Source organism: Mchenga conophoros, linkage group LG14 (assembly GCF_057382185.1).
Source record: "Mchenga conophoros isolate Kocher_MC1m ecotype Shallow Benthic linkage group LG14, M_conophoros_male_GT1.1, whole genome shotgun sequence".
Lineage (NCBI taxonomy): Eukaryota > Metazoa > Chordata > Actinopteri > Cichliformes > Cichlidae > Mchenga > Mchenga conophoros.
In genome coordinates, this window is record NC_140539.1 from 34,089,322 (window position 1) to 34,110,400 (window position 21,079).

The 21,079-nt window shown below is 39.0% G+C and overlaps 2 protein-coding genes across 4 annotated transcripts in view; one reads left to right on the forward strand and one right to left on the reverse strand.

Annotated features, from left to right (window-relative positions):
• cxcr5 (chemokine (C-X-C motif) receptor 5) overlaps window positions 1–21,079 on the forward strand; it is a 73,222-nt gene that overhangs the window by 49,009 nt on the left and 3,134 nt on the right. Inside the window, exon 1 of one of the 3 annotated variants that reach the window (XM_085244072.1) lies at window positions 15,683–15,763. The exons of 1 other annotated variant lie outside the window; for it this stretch is intronic. The gene's annotated coding sequence lies outside the window, so the exon portion shown is untranslated. Of the gene's footprint in view, window positions 1–15,682; window positions 15,764–20,683; window positions 20,996–21,079 lie in introns of those variants that run through there. One more of the 3 variants, XM_085244070.1, reaches the window with a different exon arrangement.
• Window positions 65–12,236, reverse strand: ddx6 (DEAD (Asp-Glu-Ala-Asp) box helicase 6). Its single transcript, XM_085244067.1, has 14 exons — window positions 12,092–12,236; window positions 10,806–11,373; window positions 10,637–10,700; window positions 10,330–10,434; window positions 9,237–9,366; window positions 8,169–8,315; window positions 6,938–7,032; window positions 6,684–6,806; window positions 6,450–6,578; window positions 6,226–6,342; window positions 5,742–5,805; window positions 5,394–5,495; window positions 5,080–5,259; window positions 65–3,191 (listed from the first exon to the last, which is right to left on the reverse strand). The coding sequence occupies exons 2-13, from the start codon at window positions 10,997–10,999 to the stop codon at window positions 5,084–5,086; spliced, it is 1,446 nt and encodes a 481-aa protein (XP_085100193.1). The 5' UTR covers window positions 11,000–11,373; window positions 12,092–12,236; the 3' UTR covers window positions 65–3,191; window positions 5,080–5,083.

A 21,079-nucleotide genomic window follows, 5' to 3' on the forward strand; every position in this document is an offset into this window, starting at 1 on the left:
ATTTGGAGGAAAAAAAACAAAGAATATATATTTAAAAAAAAAAAAAAAAAAACACTTCAGACAATAAATTTCAGTGAGCTTTATTGAACACAACTTTTAATCCAATCCAGTAATATTTATGACATCTTGCATCACTGAAAAATCTGCCAATTAAGCAACCAAATTCAAAATAAAGAAAATTTCACTTAAATTTGGAGCCTTTTTCATGAAACGTGTACTCCATTGAACATTTCATTTTGAAAAGAAAAAAGCGGGGTAACTCAAACCTTTTCGTACCCATTACCTAAACTTTGGATCTTTAGATATCCTGTTTCTGAAGTACCCACAGGCCCCACCCCACATATTTTACTGATGCATAAATTCAGAAAGAAATCCTAAAAAGGACTCCTATCGTCTCTTGACAGTTGAGAGATGGGACGGCCAAATTGTACACAAAAGTTGTGTTATTAATGTGTCACAACAATCAAGAGGACGAACTTATGCATCAGGGCAGCAGGCGCACCAATTCAACCTCCTCCCAAATTTAAAAAAGAAAAAAAAAAAGACCTTAACAAAAGAGACAATTTTATTAACCAATTAGATGCCCAATCTGGGGAAAGATGCTCTTGTCTCAGTCGTTAAGGTTCTCCATGACAGCCACTAGCAGTAAAACTAGCTCCCACATGAAGGCAGCCATACGCTGAACCTCGAAGGGTCGTCAATTTTAGCCTCAAAGCATTTTGCTGCGTCAATTACTGCCAGTGGGCTGATAAGAAACAGACAGCTGCCAAGTGCCTGCACAAACAGATCCCTGTCGACTCCACTAATGCTCAAATTTAATTTTGACTTTAAACGAGAAAAATTCCCCCCACCCCCCCAAAAAACAAACAGCCTAATTATCAGTTTAGATGTGCAAGTATTTCTGGGACAACAGCAGAAGTGTGAGAACAGGGATCAGAGTCTAACCAATGAGAAATACACGGGTAACTAATCATCTCTGCTACACTTGTCTTTTGAAATGAGCTTAAATTAAATGAGCAATACTTCCCATTGGTTAAAACAGTTAAGAGAGCATCTCGCCATATTAAAGGGAACACCTCAGTTACAAAAAGGTTTCAGCTGAACAAAGTGATCAGAGGACCTCAATGCAAATGTAAGGTTGTCACATTGCATATAAAATGCAGAGGTAAAGCCCCAAAACCCAAAACATAAAGCAATAAAGGGCAGAGAAATTAGCCATGAACTCAGCAGGCTGGGATGCCCAAGTTATGTCTTAAACAAGCAGTCTGACATAAAGTAATTTTCTAACCCATCTTGTTCATTCCCCCTCCCTGCACTAGCATGCACTTTACTCCCAAGTGGGTATCTAGTGTGTAAAAAGTAGTGCAGTAAGTGTAGCTGCATGAACCATCTGTGTTTTAAGTGCTGATCAACTTGCTCATGTTTGTTTTTAAAGTATCTTTTGTTAGCTGGTTTCACAAAAGCCAGCCAACTTGCAAAGCACAGAATTTGTTCCTGCTACATTTTAGATGGATTTCAGATGGTTCGTTTTGATGCAGTCGGCCAACATTCTGCAGAAGGAGGGGGACTTCCTGCCCCTCCCTCAATATTAGGAAGTAATGTAGCTGTGCTTAAACAGGGCATAAATCAACGTAACAGCTAATACCGTCGCCACAAAACAAATTATCTGCCAATTCAGCTGCACTGCAGCGAGTAGTAAGTAATAGAATATTTTCTTTTCCAACACCAGCACTCAGTATAAGAGATCTTAAGAGTGTTTCAAGAGTTTCACAAGTCAAGGCTGGTGACAAAGACTTCATTACTCAAATGCACAAGCTTCAGAAAGCCATCTGTCAAGACTCGCACTTGTTAACACTGGAAGCAAAAGAACAAGGGCAACAATTTAAACAGTTAAGTGCATCTTTGAAGAAACATTCCAACAAATATGCATGGGCTAAAAAGATTTTCAGCAATAACTGTCTCTAAAAACATTTCATGAACTACGCCATTTAAATGTTTTAGATTCCGGTAAATTCTGCAATTTCTAAAATTATAAATAAATTCACAGGCCAATATTGCAGATCAAACAAACTGGCAGTTCGGGAAACCATCTCCAGTGCTAACAAGAGGGAAGGGGCGGATGGCTTTTCAGTTTGTCAGGCAGCCTTTTTAACTTGTTTAAAACAATCTTAAAATGAAGGTATATACACAAAGTGTAAGGTGCACCCCAAACGCTGGCTGCACGTCTCACAGAATTAAGTATGGCCACCCACAGGAAGGTGAAACACAGGACGACAAAAGACAGACCGAAGAAGAAATGAGGGAGAAAAAATAAAAAATACGCGTCAGGCATTCGCTCCAAATAAACTCCACCAAAATAGGAATCCTCATGACTCATGGCGTTGCAAGGCTGCTTAATTATTTTTAGTGTTCTGATGCTGAAGACAGAGGAAAGAGTTTGGGTCTCTCAGAAGCACAAGTTTTTTTTCACCAATGACTGACAGTCTGGCTGCATCTTGGAGAAAGGGAAAAAACAAAAACAAAAAAAATCCAGCATCTCTGTCCATGGAAATCCAAGTTTGTCCTCATTTATCAGCCAGACTCAAGTTCAGCTTAGCCAGCAAGAAGATAATTCAGACCAGTCTGCCTCCAATCATCTCCAGTTGCTGTGAATGGATGACCCAACCAAAGACGGGTATGAATTCACCTATTTTGTCAGACATTAAATTAGTGTAACAAATTTTCAATTAGGTGAACAGAAATATGTAGCGTGGAGTGGAGAGAGATGACCGATAATGAGGGGTTATTACTTTAGAACAAGCTGAACTGTTTAAGGCACTTGATATTAATTGGATAAAACTTCCGAACTTAAAAGTGGAGAATGGAGGGTGTCCTATCGCTCTCTGTTGGTGCTGGCTTTGTGTCAGTGGTGGATATGAATCATCACAATGTGCACTGATAACTTTTCTGACTTGGTCCCATTCTTTCCTCGTGGTGCCCATGTCTTCAGGGTGTGGTGGTGCAGCAAAGAGCCTTGAAAAGGCAGATGAGTTCTTCCAATAACACATCCATCAAAGCACGCATTCCTAATGGTGGCATCCAAAAAAGGAAGACATACAGCAACTGTACATTTAAAAAAAAAAAAAAAAAAAAAATCCAACGATGTGGGGGATGAAGTAGAATACAGAGGGGAGTGGAGGATGGACTGGTCTCTAGAAAAAGGAGAAGGGAAAAAAAAAATATCACATTAGACCAGACTGTTCAACAAAACCCCCACTAACAACACTCAGATAAAAACTATTCTACACATTACCGAAGTTCTTGATTTACATTGGAGTTACAGTGTAGTGGTCTTTTTTTCTTTTATCTTTGTTAACAAACCGGCTGATTTTTCATAGATCAGATGACCATTTGGGTTATAATGTTTCAGAGTGAAACTAGGGTACGATTTCTCTGTACATGCACGAGGACATTCCTGACACCATGATTGAAATGCCTAAATAATTCTTATCATCAAAATCAAGACAGATTTGCTGGAAGCAACCTGTATAAATGTATCAACTCAGGGGTCATTAGCAGATATCCAACTTCTACAAGGATATATTAAGGATGGTAAAGACATTTCATCTTCTGTTACCTGGAAACACTGTACCAAAAAAATAAAAATAAAAAAATAAAAAAAATAAATGGCCACGAGCTGTGGGTAGTGACCGAAAGAACGAGATCGCGGATACAAGCAGCAGAAATGAGCTTCCTCCGAAGGGTGGCTGGCCTCTCCCTTAGCGATAGGGTGAGAAGTTCGGCCATCCGGGAGGGGCTCAGAGTAGAGCAGCTGCTGCTCCACATCGAAAGGAGCCAGCTGAGGTAGTTCGGGCATCTGACAAGGATGCCCCCTGGGCGCCTCCTGGGTGAGGTGTTCCAGGCATGTCCCACCGGGAGGAGGTCCCGGGGCAGACCCAGGACACGCTGGAGAGATTATATCTCTCGGCTGGCCTGGGAACGCCTTGGTGTTCCCCCGGATAAGCTGGAGGAGGTGGCTGGGGAGAGGGAGGTCTGGGCCTCTTTGCTTAGGCTGCTGCCCCTGCGACCCAGCCTCGGATAAAGCGGATGAAGATGGATGGATGGATGGGGGGAGGGGAAAAAAAAAAAAAAGCCTCCTTGTCCTTTTTCCTAGATATTTTTCCTTGATCTCAGAAACTTTGTAAGATCATAGCAAGGTTTGAAGCAGAATTTATAAGGAATTAAGACAACAGCACATAAACTTGGGACTAAGACGTGCATCTCATTCCTAACCAATATATTCCTATCTGAATGTTCAATGTAACTTGTCCCAGCTGACCAAGGGGGAAAAAACCCTAAAATGTTGGCAATGAAACAACGGCTACAGCTCATGATTTATAGAACTTATGTAATTCTTTGGTGCATTTAAAAAAAACAAAAAAAAAAAAATCATGGCATCAGCTCGATAGGCTTTTATTACAGCAATATTAATGTTCATAGTTCACATGTGGCTTTAACCGCCTGTTGAAGCAGCAGCAAACAGAAAACACTTCTGAACACTCACATGATCTGCTCTGCTGTTTCAGTGATCGTTTCAATGTGTCCTCTGCTGAAGGAGGTGATAAAGGAAGCACTGAAGTATCTTTTTAGTATTTAGAGAATTCGACTGCGATTATGGCCAACACGCTGATACTCTGCATAACAGCAGTGACGTAGCAAAATTGACCATTTGAATACACACCATTTTTCACACTGCAAATATACACACTATATTACATTGAAAAACCTTTGTAGATTTCTTTTGCCATCTTTAAAAATAAAACAGACTTGCCTCACTGGATATATGTTCACTAAGAGCAGCAAGAAAAGCACAGTCCAGGTAATGACAGTAATCATGGCTAAATTGTATTTAGTTGTGTCAGCAAGGTGCCGAAGTATCCAGCATACCAAGCAGCAAAGCACTAGCTCTGCAACAGCTCATATCCATCAGCTCGTTTGTAAAACTTATTCGAACCGGCAGGATGAAAAAGATTAAATCACAGGAGATAAATTATCTTCCGACCATCTATAAACCAGCTGGTCGCATATCTGTGTACTCACTGGCTCATGGCTTGACTTCTTCGCCACTCTCACTGTGGTACTCTGCCACGTATAGGCTCTTGTCAATGATGCCAGGGATGGGCTTTATTTCTGTTCCAAGCTGTTCCTCAATCCCTTTCAGGTTGAAGCGATCGTCATACGTGATGAGGTTGATAGCTAGACCCAGGTGTCCGAAGCGGCCTGGAAATTATGGTAGTCAAGAGCTTAAATAATTGCTTTAGCATTTTTTGCTGCATAAAATGCATTTATATTGCAGACAAGAGTGAAACAGTTAAAGCAAAAAGGATGAAAACAGTCCGAGTCACGGCCCTTACCAGATCTACCGATGCGATGAAGGTACGTTTCTCCCAGCTTAGGAAAATCAAAATTGATCACAACATTCACAGCTTGAATGTCGATTCCTCTTGTGAAGAGGTCTAGAGGGGGAAGTAATAAAGATCAAACCACGCAGGATAGAACATTAAAGAAAATAGGCTTGCGCAAATCAGTCACTACAAAAAAACAAAAGCAAAAACAAACTAGAGATGTACACAATAGAACAGCTCAGTTTCACCATCAAAAACTACTACTACTAATAATAGCAGTAATAAAAATCCTCTCTCAGTTTCTTTCAACTCCTACTGGTAAAATGCGGCAGTTGTACACACGTTTCTTTCACTTACCAGTGCAGACTAGATTCCGGCACAGGCCATTTCTGAAGTCGTGGAATACACGGTTACGATGTTCCTGGAAAACGATTTTTTTAAAAATGCATTTAGAAGCAGATTTATTCACTTCAGAGCATCATTTAATTACATAAGGATAAATTACATAGAGATAATGCATGCCTTTTTACTCTCATAACACTTGTCCACAACTGATGTAAACCATGTTAGGTGAGGTATAAGCACATATGCTGAGTCAGTAACTAAGCTGTCATCTCAGGTATTCATAACATGCAAAAACAAATGACAAGTAAAGCAGTGGAAAATCTGTTTGTGCAGCAACCCAAGTGTTAACAGTTCTATTTTTTTATCATGTAGTCAGTCTGGGGACTGGCAGTGCCAACTCTCCATAAACAGGATGTTGGAGTGAACAGCAGTTCTTGCAAAAATCAATTGTGCATTTTGGTGAACAAGCTTTTCTGGGGCAGTACTTTAAGCTGACCTGTCTCATCTTTGCATGAATGTAGAAACATGAATATCCAAGCTGGGAGATCTTCTTGGCAAGGAGCTCCACTCTCTGAGACGAGTTGCAGAAGATTATGGATTGGTTGATCTGGAGCTAAAAATAAATGATGCAAATAAATATGTAAACAATTGCATGTTCATCAGACTCTTCCTATTTATACATTTTTTTATTATTTACACGTGCAGAGAGGCAAAACTCACCCTGGAAAACAAGGTGTTGAGGCAATGGACTTTTTGCCTTTCAGTTACATAAGCATAATACTGAGTCACACCCTTCAGTGTAAGCTCCTCCATTAGGTTGATTTCATAGGGTTTCTGCAAGTGTGAATTCTACAAAAATACATAGAAATGATTATATACAGGTTGAAATGCAAGTTGTAGCATTGTAAAGCTTATTTGAAATCACAAGTTCACGAATAAGGAACCAAAATGTACCATGAACTTCTGCACGCTGAGAGGGAAGGTTGCAGAATAAAGCAAAATCTGCCTCTGCTTGGGCAAAAAGCCCAGGATCTCCTCCATCATGACCACAAAGTCCTGAGACAGGAGCTTGTCAGCCTTTTGAACAGGAGATGGGGGGGGGGGGACGGGGGGGGGGGACATTTAGCTCCATTACCTGACTGACCCAAATTATCTAAATGCACTTATTTAGAAAAAAAGGTCTAATAAAAGTAAACAGCTTCACTCACTTCATCTAGAACGATCATCTGCACTTGACCAACTTTGGCCACTCCTTTCTTGATGAGGTCTAAAATCCTTCCAGGTGTGGCAATGACCACATGTACTGAAAAATAAAAAGCAAAAAGGTAACAATAATTAAGGTCTACCACATTTTCTGATAATGGCAGCGTTATCAAAATTTACGTGTCCACAATTCAGTGGAGGAATGATGGTAAATGATCACGATTATCATATTGCTGATATTCAGCCGCTGAGGAATGTTCAACAAAAGCTATATTGACAACTTTAACAAAAAAATCAATATGCATTTGACAGTAATCAGATCAATACATGTGTTTTCATTAGTTAACATTTCAGACATCAGCATTGACTGCCTGCGAAATGTGTGTGTGTGTTTACGGGGGTCTATTTTTTGTACTGGCTACAGATAAGATCAGGCAAAAACTTGAAAATTAAGCCAGACTGTGCTTATCATCTTTTCTCCTTTGCAGATCTCAGTGCAGCTTATAATGCCTTCCTTTGATGCACTCATGTTTGTTTGTTTAAGTATAGATGAAGATTTTCATTCACTCCAATCAAATGAGCTTTGGTAGCAATCATATAGTATACAATAGCAACATTTAGGATTCAACTAGAGATGTACCAAAGATCCAGGAATATTTCAATTTACATCTTCTTAAAAAAAAAAAAAAAAAAAAAAAAATCGTCACTGAGACAGACAGTAAAGCAGACGATTCAGATCGCCCCTGATTTCAGACTGTATGAGGAAATCCATGCAGGAGATTGCACAGACTTGCACAGACTTCAGCGTGAAATAATCATGTTGACTCCCACCAAGAGTATTTAGCATTAACTAAAGCTAAACTTACAAGAAGAGTAGCTGAGGGAGGAGGGGAAAAAAACCTTAGTTAAATGGAAAAAATAAGCTAAACTGTAAATTTGCAAATCAAAATTTTGTTAATACAGATTGAGTTTCAGTTTTAGTTGGTTTGTTAAAATTTGCCAGTACAACTCAAAGATTTGTTGTTTACTGGGAGGGGGACGCATTACATTAATGCAAGTCAACTGTCTTCACTAACTGTTGTATTGTTAGATTAATTTCCAGTTTTCCTAAATCTTACTCCTGGAAAATACCTTCCATATAATAACACTGAAACCAATAAAAATAAATAAAAGATAAGATAGGCAGTGTTATAAAATATAAGACTGTAATAAGTGATGTTACGTGTGAAAGGTTACCCGTTTCATCGAGTCTCATGATGTCATCACGGAGATTGGTTCCACCTGTGGTTGCCATGACCTTCACACCACCCATGTGTTTGCTGACCTGGATACATATTTGGCTTACTTGCAGAGCCAGTTCTCTGGTGGGCACTATGACCAAAGCTGGAAAAAGAGAAGACTTATTTATTATCATTTTATTAAACATTTGCAAGTAATTAAGAATAGGATCAAATGCAATGGTACTACTACATTTTCAAGCATCAAAAACAAATTAAAATAAAACATGCTCCGATCAGTAACATGTCTCAGACCTTGTCCCACCACTTTCATTTTTATGAGGACACAATGAATCAACAAAAAAAAGATGTTTACATGTCTTTATCAGACACTGTTGTATTCATAACATAGTCAAAAACAGTCTTCAGAAAAGAGAATAAAAATGTAGTTGCATGTTAAATGGAGCAAAACAAACTAGACCATCAGTAACAGGAAACCAAGCCTCGAGCAAAATAATGCATTTGGATGAGGATCTGATTTTGTGCTCTTGAAGCAGAAAACTCTAGAAGAGAAGCTGACATTTAGGGATCGCATGTGTAGCACGATTGTGTAACACGTGATTTGCAATTTATAATGTTTTTGGTTAAACGTGAGTATGTTGTAAACCATTTCAGCAGCACCGTTGTGCAGAATTTACAGTGTATATATATAGTTGCCATTTTATTTTGGAAACACTGAACAGCAAATGTCAAAATATATCAACTGTTTATACAACTACAGTTTGTTTCTCCTGTTATCCTAAGTAAGTAATATTAAAATTGGCATTAGAAAAAAAAAATGTAAATGTTGATGACTTTTGCATTTCTAGTTAAATTTCAATACTAAAGCAGTTGTTTTTTGGTATCATTGATTTGACCAAATCATCAGTAAAGGCTCATTATGTGTCGAGGTTTATCAAAGGCATACTGATTTCATTTTCACCCCCCTCTTTTTTTAACAACTCACTTAATGACTTTCAAATGAGGCAAGCTAAAATTCAACATTTATAATAAAAAAATAAATCTTATTGAAAATGAGCTCTCTCACCTTGTATGCAATCCTTCTTCAGGTCAATGCGTTCAAGTAAGGGAATGAGGTAGGCTCCACTCTTTCCCGTGCCATTCTTGGCTCTGGCCAAAATATCTCTTCCTGACAGTGCAATGGGGATGCTCTCCTCCTGCAGACAAAGAGAAATACAAAGAATACTTTTTGCTTCAGTCACATCACACATCTACTTAATTTATTCTAGTGCAAACATGTAATACAATTGTTCTGAGTGGAAGGTAAAACGTTAATTTTTCAAGTTCCATTTACTTTGTCTACTAACAGCCCATACACACATCCACCCACCCTGCAGTTTGCCTTTCTGAAATAGGCCACCACTCATTAGCATACTTTGTTTACATCGTTCCTTCCGATGGATAAGTGCTGAGAAACTGAAACTTATTCTGTGCAGCCGAGAGTGATTCTAAAGCTTATAAATGAAGTGTAATAAACCAAATTTGCCAAACAAGCTACTAAAGATGTTAAACTCATGAAAGTGCAGAAAGACAACTGAGGAGATGGGCGCCACATGTCACATAGCCAAGTGAAAGTCCCTGGGTTCAAGTCTCTCCCCACTTTCCTTTCCATTGTCATTGTTTCACTTTCCAATAAAGGCAAAAATGCCACAGAAAAAACAAAAAACAAACAAGGCAATCTTTTTTTTTTTTTTAAAGATAACTGATGAAATCAAAGCTGAAATGCATAACCTGGGTACAACAAATGTACAAACATTGTGTGTCAGTCCACCCACTAAGTAATAAGAAATATCACAGTATGTCCAAGAGGTTTCACCAGAGTTTTTAGGACACGTGCTAACAGGCACTACCTAAACAACCTAATAGGTACTACAATGCTCCTGAGCCATACTGCAGGAATAGCAATTTTCACAGGTTTGAAGAATTAACTGTTACATTTAACCTTTAATAGTCAACTAAAAACTGTTGACTACATTTAACACTGATCACGTGTCAATGTCAAAGAACTCGTCTGTCCTTTTATGCACTACAATCTATTCTGTAAGTGCCAAAGTATGCACTTCCTTATGCACAAACATGCCTTCTTGTTCAGCCGTCAAATCAAAGCAGTCTTAACATACCTGGATTGGAGATGGCTTTTCCCAGCCCATCTCAAAGATTCCCATAAGCAGCTCCCTCTTTAGGCAATAATCTTCAAACTCATTGCCTTTAGTTGCAGTCACATCCTGTAATTGTCACAGAATGATTGTATATGAAGAAGAGTACTGACAGCTTGTGTGGAACACATTAATATAACAGTGATTGTAGGCTTGTATAAAAATGACTTATTAAACACAGCACTGAATATTTTTATTCACAGCCCAAAAAAAAAAACAAATGAGTAATAGGATATATAAGCTTCCAGGTCAAAAGAAACGTGTTACCAACCGAAGTTTTCATCCTCATGTCCTTTGGGGGCAATTTCAAATTTTTCTTCCAGTCATCTCCAGGCCTGTGGAGGCCAGAATTATTATTAACAAGCAGTATCACATTTAACTGACAGCAGTAGTTGTAATGAGAAGTCAAAATAGTTTAATTTTAGTATTAAATAACTTACTTGATGACAGCATTTGTTGTAGGGGCTGGCTGGGAGTTTCCATTGTTGATTGTGCCTTTCATCTGGTTAAGCTGCTGCTGCGGCCCTCCTCCACCTCCACCTGGTGCTCCAGCAGGCTTCACTGAGCCTCTGAGCTGTCCATTCTGGTTGGGCAAGCCCAGAATCACTGGGTTCTCCGTTCTGGCGGTGCTCATGTTGACTTGGCTCAACTTTATTCCAACAGCAATGAAACCTTTAACAGTTTCCAGGTGAAGTGAGTCCACTCAAACATAAAAATTGCCCTTGCCTTTTTAAATCTTAATCAACTAAAGGTAAATACTAAATCATTTACTCTTCAACAATGTCTTTTGTGATATCAAGTGTCCAGAAACAAATTCCTCTTCTCGTTTTTTTATAAGACTTCTATGCATGGAAATTAAATTAGGGCTTAGCATAGATAAATTTTGTCAACATTATCTGGAATACTCCAAGAGAGCTTCGCAAGCGTTCAAGCATTGGCCGACAGTTCAGCTAGCCATCTTGATTAGCTAAACTGGGCCGCTGTGTCCTTCCTCGGGGCTGTCCAAACCTAAAACACACAAGACAGCGTTAGAAATGGCAAAATAGAAACATCGGTGGAATAACAGCTCCCCAGCATGCAGTCCTCGGGTTTGGTGAGACTTAAGTCACCATTTTGCCAACGGACAGCAGAAACACTTGACGGCTGGCCTAATGTCAAAAGTTAGCCGACACAGCGCTGACAGCGAATGTTATTTAGCTTCGCAAACAATGAATAAGCGGCCTTGATAAATTAAGAGCATTGGCAAATTAAGTGTACAGTTGGATAAGAATGTGCTGCATGTGATTTCTACTGGATGCATACTTTAATGGTTCAACGGTGATTAGTGTACTCGTTTAATAAAAAAAAAAAAATCTACCCTCGAAGGAAGAGTAGGTAGGCTAGTTACAGACATGACTTTCTGGTACATTAATTTCAAGCTTTTCACGTTAATCAACACGACAATACCGAATTCATATACATTTATTCCAGCCAATATTACACGATTAAGTCATCTGACCATTTTAAATGTCAGCCCAATAACAAGACTGACTGGCTATCCGCCATCAACCAGCATTAACTTTAGCTGCAATGAGATTGCCGTGCTAGGTCTGCTAGCAACCTAGCAAGGCTAGCGACGGTAAAATAATAAACACTAAAGCCTAGTGTTATCTACAAGAAATATCAGCTGAACCTAAAGCAATGATCTATTCGTGAATTGAAGCAGATTCATTATAAGGACGTTTACCTTGAGCTATTGAAATAGCCGGTGCCGTAAGCGGTATTTGTGAGCAATCTTTAGCTAACTACCAACGAGTCTCGTCAGAGTCAAGCAAACGTCCAAGATGGCTTCCACCCGTATTTGAACCCGCCCCCATCCAACGAATCAGCTGATTTCATTTCAAATCAAGGAGCTGTGAGGTCTCCTCCTAAAATAATCCTCTCTAACATTTAAATATTTTATCTATCTGCGATGGTACCAACGCGGCCGGTGCAGCCACATCGTCTCTGTTGATAGTGTTTACCATCCGTGCTCTCTGCGCCTCATGTTCATGCACATGCAAACACTGCAGCTGTGTTGTGAGTTGGGTTGTGAATGTTATTGCTCTTCAAAAATTGTATAAAACGAAGCTGCTCTCCTGGGTGTCATGTGGAGAGCAAGGTTTCAATACACTCTCAGTGATTCCTGTGTGGTTGTTGATTCTCGCTTAATTAATGCGGCATCAGCAGCTGTGTATTGTTGTTGTTGTTGTTGCTCAGTTTATTTTGTGAGTTCTTTTTGTTTGTTTGTTTTAAATTATTTTTAATGTGAATTTTAATGTGATTTGAACAGAATGTCTCATCATTTCTCAGAGTGCTCTAAAACCCATCTATTTGTAACTTTTAGGCTGCACTGTTGTGATTCAGTGTCACCAGGCTGGCCTAAAAGCTTTCTGAAAAGCCTTCAGTTGATCTAAAATGTTACAGAGAGAGTACAAACAAAGATTAAAAAGAGAGATCATAGTTTCACATATTAGCATCTCCTCTTTGGATCCCCTTTTTATATATAACTGAATGTAAAATGCTTCTCACAAACATCATCGCAGATCTTCAGGCACCATTCTATCACAAACAACAAAGATGGAGTTACTTTTAACTGCTCCCCTAGTCACAAGTTGCCACAGCCCCAGATATTTGATTTGACAGATTTTTATGCTAGATGCCATTCTTAACACAATCCCAGCATACCAATATGATCTCAATACACTATCAGAGTACTCTGATCTCAGAGTGTAGACATTTTTTTGTTCATAGTGAAAAAGCAGAATGGGATGCAGAGCATTTAGTTATCAGGCCCCTCTCAAGATAAACACACATCCTTTCTACCTTAAAGTTGGGCCTTAAATCGCCCACCTGTTACAGACAGACAGTGTTGTGGTTGTTATGGTCAGGGAGAAAAGATCATACAGAAATCAAATAAATATTTTTTTAATGATAGATATTTGTCTGTACAGTAAGGGATAGGTGTGGATGTCGCGTCATCCATGTGTTTTGGTGCATCACTGCCACCTGTTGTACAGACACTGAAGGTATCCTGTAATAATGTGTTGGTTAGGGAGAACATTAAAGTTTACCAACCAGAGGTCTCTGTTCTACACTCTTTGTCTTTCTTTTCTTGTGTGCCACACATAAAACTAATGCCGCATTAGATGATGTAAACTTTTTTGATGCTCAGTTTATTTTGTGTGCGGAGAACACTGTGACTCATAACGAGTGTAAATTAATATTTGTGACATCATTTTGCTGTGGGACAATATTTTAGGTATATGCCAAAGGGTGGCAGTGTGGGGTTTTGGAAAACATGCTTTTGACTAGCAAGCTGTAACAGTTACATCTTATATACTGCCTTCTAAGACTTCTAAGACAGACTCCAAAAGGCTGATTTTCATGTGTTGTGTTATTACTTCATATAAGTTTTTTTGTTTTGTTTTACATGGTGTTAGTCCTGTTAAGATGCGGCTCTTTAAAAGAGTTGGAAACTGTTAAAGGATAAAGCAGTGCAGACCTTATAAAGTTAACAGTGCTTTACTTAATTACCCAAATGGTTATTCTGATACCTGCACAGTCTTGCAGCATGTAATCATATTTGGTGCAAAGCAAACAAACTCAGTGTGTTGTTGTCGGCTAAATTCTTTACAATTATAGTTATTATTCTTCCTCAAACCGACAGGTGTAAGAGTGAGATGAGTGGTCTTACATTTTTTCACACATATTATTGTTCTTAAATTATTTGAATTTTACTGCAACAAAATCCAACTCTATTCAAGAGACTGTGATGGCTAGATGGGATTAATTAACCATCAGAATGGGAAATTCTTCTTCTTTCAAGCAAAGGCTACCTGAAAGCCAACAGACTGCTACTTTTTGATCTGCAGAGATCTGGATGTGAAGATGTAAATGTCCCAAACTTTTGTTGAGGACTTTGGGAGAAATACCGAAACAATATCTTTTTCATCTTTCTTATGTGATCACAAAAAGACCACAGATTTATAGAACAACGTCTTGGGAATGCCACACGTATTAAAGCATTAAAGTGCCTCCTGACCTCAAACACAGCTTATAGGTATGTCTTTGTCCATGAAGGTTACAATCACACACTGTACTAACCGTGGATAGAAGATACATAATTTGAACACTTTTCAACAAATTTACAACTACAATTCCACTTTTTTCATTATATTTAATCACTTCTAACATTATATCTGTATATAAAACATAATAATAATAAAAACAACTTTCAAAAATAGTAGTGCTTGCATTCCGGTAGGTTTCAGTCAAGACAGTGTGAAACAGAAAGTGAGACAGCCTTAGCTGATGAGTCCGACATCCTCGTGATTTAAAATTTTACAAGTATTTCAGTTTTGTTTTTTACAATACTTTAATTTTTTTTACATTATTTTTTCACAATTGTGGTAGGAAAGTATCCAGCTCATTCATGAAATGCTATTATTCAGTTGTTCACACAGTTTTAAGAGAGCCAGTGCTACCAACACTCCTGCTATGATTTCCATTTTTCAAAAACTCTAGCAAATGCTCAGTCATAGAACTTTCTCTTTAAATTGATCAGCTTTTCAAATGTAGTCATTTCTTTTGTAAAAGAACCAGCTGCAGTATTGTTAGGAATGAATGTACATGTGCAACGCCAAAAATCCCACACACGTTTCTAGCAAATAGCCTGCTCTTCAGGATCACCTTGAATGACTGAAAAACAAACATTTCTTATGTTTGGGACGTTGGTGAGTCATCTGGATGTTTACCGTGTGTAGCATGGATGAGAAATGTCACACCAACAGCTTCTATATTAATTAAAAAAAAAAACAAACATGCTGAACTTTTCAGCACATTTAACAACCTGGTTGTTCAAACAGGTGCTGCATGCATGCCATCGTTGATTCCTCGTGGGTGAAACAGAGTATCGATATGCATGGTAGCCTGTAAATTCGTGTTAAGAGATGGAGTTTGTGTGGTTTTGATGTTAATGCTGTGGTCTGGTTTCACAGTCTGTTTAGCTGCTGTCTTCGCTGCCACATCTGCCCTAGAGCTGGCTGGGGATAGGGAGTCTTTTGAGTAAGTGTGAGTTTCACATGTACAAACAACTATAATCTTGGGGAACAATAGGGCATCCAGCAATGCAGCTACAAGCTCAGTATGTGCAATCCACTCCCCAGAGACTGTTATACGCTGTCACTGTTTCCATAAAGTGCTGAAATCATGCACCACCCCAAATGCATGGCTTTAATTGATAGAAATGGTGACTCCTTGACCCTTAGCGATTTCACACGCTCATGTTAGTCCCACGAGTTCAGCAGCTTGATCTGAAGAGTGAGACGGTCCTGTGCCTGATGCTAAGATGTCATGTTCTGTGACCACTGCTTGTCAGGTTAGTTTTAGAAACAACTTCTCTGTAATTGTGTGGTTCGCCATCTGCATCTGTGGTGAGAAGTGAAGCTGAGTTTAATACAGGGCCACTTTTAACCCTGACATTTGGGATTTCCAGTAATATAGTGTGTACATTGCTGTTGGTTACCTTCTTGTTAAAGGTCTTAGCATTTTTGTTGTAATTTACAACAGAATTCTTTTTTTTTTTACTTACCTTGACCAACAAGCAGCTGATAAAAGTGTATTTTGTTTTTCTCAGTGACACAGTTAGTACTAAAAGCATTAATTCTGAGTAACCCGCATGGTCATGTCAAGTCAGTACTACCTTTTTGAGCTGTTCCATATATAGAGGAAGATCTGCTGCTAGTAATTCCAGCGAGAATGAAAAAAATGCTATTGGTCTTTGTCTTTCTCTATGCGGCTTTAGCAAAACAGAGGTCATGCATCCACCCTTTTTGTCTGCAGTTTGTCGGGATTTCATAATCGTAAAGTAATGCAGGTCTGCAGTATTAAGTCAGTGAAAGCTATTCGTTCCTGTTCAAGGTGGCAAAGATCACAGTCTGTTTTTAAGTATTGCAGATCGGATTTATTTCCCCTCGCAACTGCTTAATCTGTGTAACCGTTAAAGGGTGGTAAGTTGGATCCTCATGGGTAATTTGGCTTATAGCAGGGTGGAGCCTGGATGACTGTGTTCTTTCTTGTGTTACAGGCCTACGCACTGCTGCTGCTGTGTTGTTGCAGCCTTGTTGTTGCTTTGCTGTAGTTTACTGACTGGCATTGACTGGTTCTTTAGAGTTGTCTTTTTTGGTTTTGTGCGTGTTGGTTCCTGTTTCTTTTCTATCTCATTTACTGAGTTTTGTTCTTTATCTCTTAATTTATAGTTTGTTTGTTTGCCACCACTTATTGTGGGGGCTAGGCATGTGTGGTGGAATTCCCTCTGATGCATGCTAGTGTACACACTGGAGAAGAGGTATAATGCATCATTTAAGTGGCATTGAGAATTGCAGAGAGTCCACGGGTGAGTAATTGGTGGCACCCTTGGGCACTTCTCCCGGTAGGTTGCCTCCCCAAGTAGCCGGTCTCCACCATTTTGTTTAATTATTTTACTGATGTGCTATTTTAACTAGGGCAGCATCGTTGCAGCGAACCTTGTTCGTTTGTTAATAAAGTGTCTTGATTGACAGTTCTGTATTGCCAGCCCTGCTACCTTAGAAGTTTCCTTTCTGCAGGACTGTATTTGCAGTTATGATCTGAAACCTTGTTTTATGAAATTGACCTGCTTCACCTCTGCTTGTTAATAACAAGCCTGTGTGCCTTTTGTAACTGTTAAAATGTTTGCACTGGCTATTGTAATCTCTCCTGGGGTGTAACTTTCCTCCCCAGGAGAGGAATGGGCTCTTCCTCCTTCGCGCCGCCACATTTGCTTGTGGTTTTTTGGGAGAGAGGGACGTGCCTCCGCATAGGTGACTTTCTCTGAAGCCCATCACCTTGTGACCGTTCTCAGTGAGGAATTTCAACAGTCGGTCTCGCAGCCCTGCTTAGAAGGAAAACACATCATTAAATCATCAGCATATTGTCACAGTGTCAGCCCCTCTGGAGAGATTAAATAGAGAGATTTTAATTTTATTTTTTTTCCACTGCACTGTTGAGCATCATTTTGAATATCTTGTTCAGCTTTTGAAAGAGAAGGATGTGTACTGGTATCATGGATACTGTAAAAACCTTGACATTTATCAGTGAAAATCACTCTGACTGCACATTTGGGTTTTTTTGTTTTTGGTCAGCTCTCTCAGACACATGTGCTGTCACTTGTATTGTGTGTGTGTGTACGCTGTTGTGGAAACTTCACCTGTTTATCATGAAATGCAAGCACAGCAGTCTGTAGGAGTTTCCACTCCAATGTGAAAGCAAATTCAAGTTGTATTTAACAATCGCTACATTTTACTCACTCATGTCATAATCAAGCTATTTTTCCCTGACACAATGACAGTCAACAAGTTTACATGTTGTTGGGATTAAATAATTTGCAGTGCCTCAATAATGATATGCTTTTTTATTAATAAGTGTTATAAAGTTATATAGTGTAGTATTAAGTGGACACAGCCCTGCAAGTTGACAGGACAACATGGTGACGGCAGAAATGCATGTTTGAAAGATTCGTTCATTGTCTTCGGAAATCTCTTTTGCGTTGTTCAGTCATTGGAAAGTCTCCTGGTCCTGCAGATTTTATGGCTCTACCACTTAGTCTGTTCACGGGTTTACTAAAATGTTAACATGTTGTCCTGCAACCCAGATAATTCATTGTAGCGAGGGTTTGTAAACACCAGATGAATTCAGTCTTTGACCGTAATATGCCCCTCAGCTTTTTCCATTTTAGCAGCAATGTGAGAGATGGCTGTGTTGACACGCCTGCATTCATTGCACGTGCATGTGTCATTTTCACATCCCCCTCCTTCCCCTTCTCATCACCCACCCAAAGTCATATACCCCCAGTTTCCTGTTTTTCAAGATAATCCTTAACCTAACTTAACTGTCTCTCGCTGATTTTTGCTTCATACAGCAACATTTTAGGCATTTTCAGCCACATACAGAAAACAGCCATTGTTATTGCTGCCTTCACATCCTTTCCTCTTCCATGTCCACAGTAGTGCATGCTTGTGTCTTGTGCATTATCAGCTGTTGTATCCGGACTTTTTGCTTCAGTTTTGTTTTCTTGTTAATTTTCTCAGTCTTTTCTTTTTGCCATTTCTCTCCATGTATGGCAAATTTCTCAACGTTTGACCACCTTCCCAAATCCCTTTGCACAGAGTGTTTGTTTTTGGACTTCAGGGCCTTTCACAAAGCGATCTCACAGGTGAACTTCCCAGTTTGTGATTTTGGGGGGCATCTCTCCAACTAGCTGTTGGGTGGTCTAAGCAACTGTGCTTTGGACATATTTCCATTAGGTTTGACTTATTTTTCTGTTGAACAAAAGTGTATATCTCAGAAAGGTTTTATCTCCCTGGGCATTTAGTGAAGTTGTTGCATAGTGTGCATAGGTTGGTCTCACCTGCTCTCCATCCCAAGGTCTTCATCAATTGAAATTTCAGCAGTGATTCTGTCTGCTTTAGATTGGTAGGTACCTGTCTCCTAAATAATCAGTGTTCTGATCGATAGGATTCTTTTGGGAAAATAAATTCAGTGTTGAAACCAGACTTATTTTTTCCAAGATCATTCACTTCATGTCCATATCCACACTATTAACCTCCAACAGCCATAGATTAAGTCTGGCATTTTTAAAGCAGTCTTGAGCAACAGTTCTCCAGGCTTTCTGAAGTCCTGTTTTCAGAGGAATTTCATTTGTTCACTTAACACTGATCTATGAATCATTCAAGCAACAAATAACTCGAGGGATGAACCAGGGTTGTGTCTACACATCACAGAGAACTTTAAAAAAGAACCAGTTTGAAATTGTATCTTCTGGCACTTCATTATTAGCAGCCCTTTAAAAAAACAACAATGAATAAACGCATTAACATTTGTTGCAGTTTCTTTAGTTGAATACAATGACTGTATAAAATGTTTTCTACAGTCATTGGCTGAATATATGAAAAATGCCAAACATAACACATTTCTGCAAATAATTTTGCCCCAATAATGTGATTCCCACAGAGCTAATAGATGGCATGGTGTGCAGTATGTTCTAAAAAATTGATAAAAGTGGAGGACAAAAGAAGAGGCAGCAGGCCTAAAACAAAAAACAACAACTAAGGTGGATGAACAGCATCTGAAAAAAGATAAAGTCCCGTCATAGAACTTGAGAGATGCGTCTGTCCCTCCTGCTGATCCATCTACTGTTCACTGGGGCATTATCAAAAATGGTCTCAGTATAGGAGCGGCTGTGAAGTGACCATTTTAAGGAAAGGAAACATGGAGAAAAAACTGAGGTTTGCCAAATTACACAAGAACTGGACTGAAACTTTTGGATAGCAGACTTCACTGTGGACACCATGCTATTTATTATTTCATATTTTAATTATTTATTTAATTATTTATTTGGTCTAGTTCAATTTAATCAGTCCAAGTGGGGACATTGGCAGTATATTATAACTGATTGGACCAAAACACTTACTGTTTATATGGTTTACAAAGAATATAAAACTTATGCAAGAGAACCCCAGAAAAACTGAATGGCTCCTTAGTTTGGTGGAGAGCTAAAAGGGATGTTTGTTGTGTAAAGAGAGCTAAAATGCAAGGCTGGTTCAGAGCACAAACTGTAAAGGGCACAGATTTGCAGTGTTGCTGCTGGCTACAGCCCACACTAGTTGTTTTTGTCATGCAGAGTCTCGTCGTTCTTGTTTTTGCAGCAAGAATGTACTTTCCTGTTTTGGAGAAATTCTGCATCTGTAGCTAAGCAGACATGAACGGAAATCACAAATAAGTCATTTTAATCATCCTGACTTTGATCACTTGTGTGGAGAAGCATCCTGTCAGCTGTTAGGCATGTATGCACTGTACTTCCACATTCGGATTTACCACAGAAACCATGTCCGTGGCCCCCACCCCCACTTCCTTTCTATCAAAAGAGAGGATAAAATTTGAATAATAATGTTGTGTAGAGTCTAAACTAAAAGATGACTGAAGTAGATTAAACAGGGTTTGTTATCTTTCTAAGAACAATATGTGTCTCTATCAAAGATATATGGTTTACTATTTGTTTTCTTTTATAGTATTTTATGTTTACATCGTTAAATACCCTTAATGAAATAGCCTTATTTGATTAACCCACGTTTTATTTTTATTTTTTTAATTTAAATTTGATTTAAAAAATGAAACCAATCACATTTCCTGTTGATATTTGTGGTTAAGGTGATGCTGAAGCTGTAAGTAGCTTTTATGGCAAGGTCTTTCAATCTGTGCAGTCACCATCCTGCTTGTTATGGCTCCTGGCCTTGGAAGAAGTGAGCCAGCCTTCCTTCAAGCAGACCTCCAGGGAAAATCTATAGGACCAGCTGAGGGATCCCAGACCAATCAGCAACTGATTGGGCACACCTGTGTCTTTAAAAGGCTGAAGCACATTCATTCAGGGGCTGCTGCTTTGAACTGAGTGTGCAGTCTGCCTCGTATGCTTCTGTCAGTGAGCCTTGCTTGTAAAACCCTGTCTCAAGTGTGAGATTGTGGCTACTTTAAATTTAAAAAAAAAACCCCAATCACATTTCCTGTTGATATTTGTGGTTAAGGTGATGCTGAAGCTGTAAGTAACTTTTATGGCAAGGTGTTTCAACCTTTGCGGTCACCATCCTGCTTGTTAATATTAACCTTAAACTGGACCGTGAAC

Coding starts and splice junctions, on each gene's coding strand:
- ddx6 (XM_085244067.1), bottom strand. CDS start 10,999: ATGAGCACCGCCAGAACGGAGAACCCAGTGATTCTGGGCTTGCCCAAC. Junction 7,033..8,168: donor CATGAGACTCGATGAAACGG/GTAACCTTTCAC, acceptor TTTATTTTTCAG/TACATGTGGTCATTGCCACA. Junction 5,806..6,225: donor TTCATGCAAAGATGAGACAG/GTCAGCTTAAAG, acceptor ATCGTTTTCCAG/GAACATCGTAACCGTGTATT.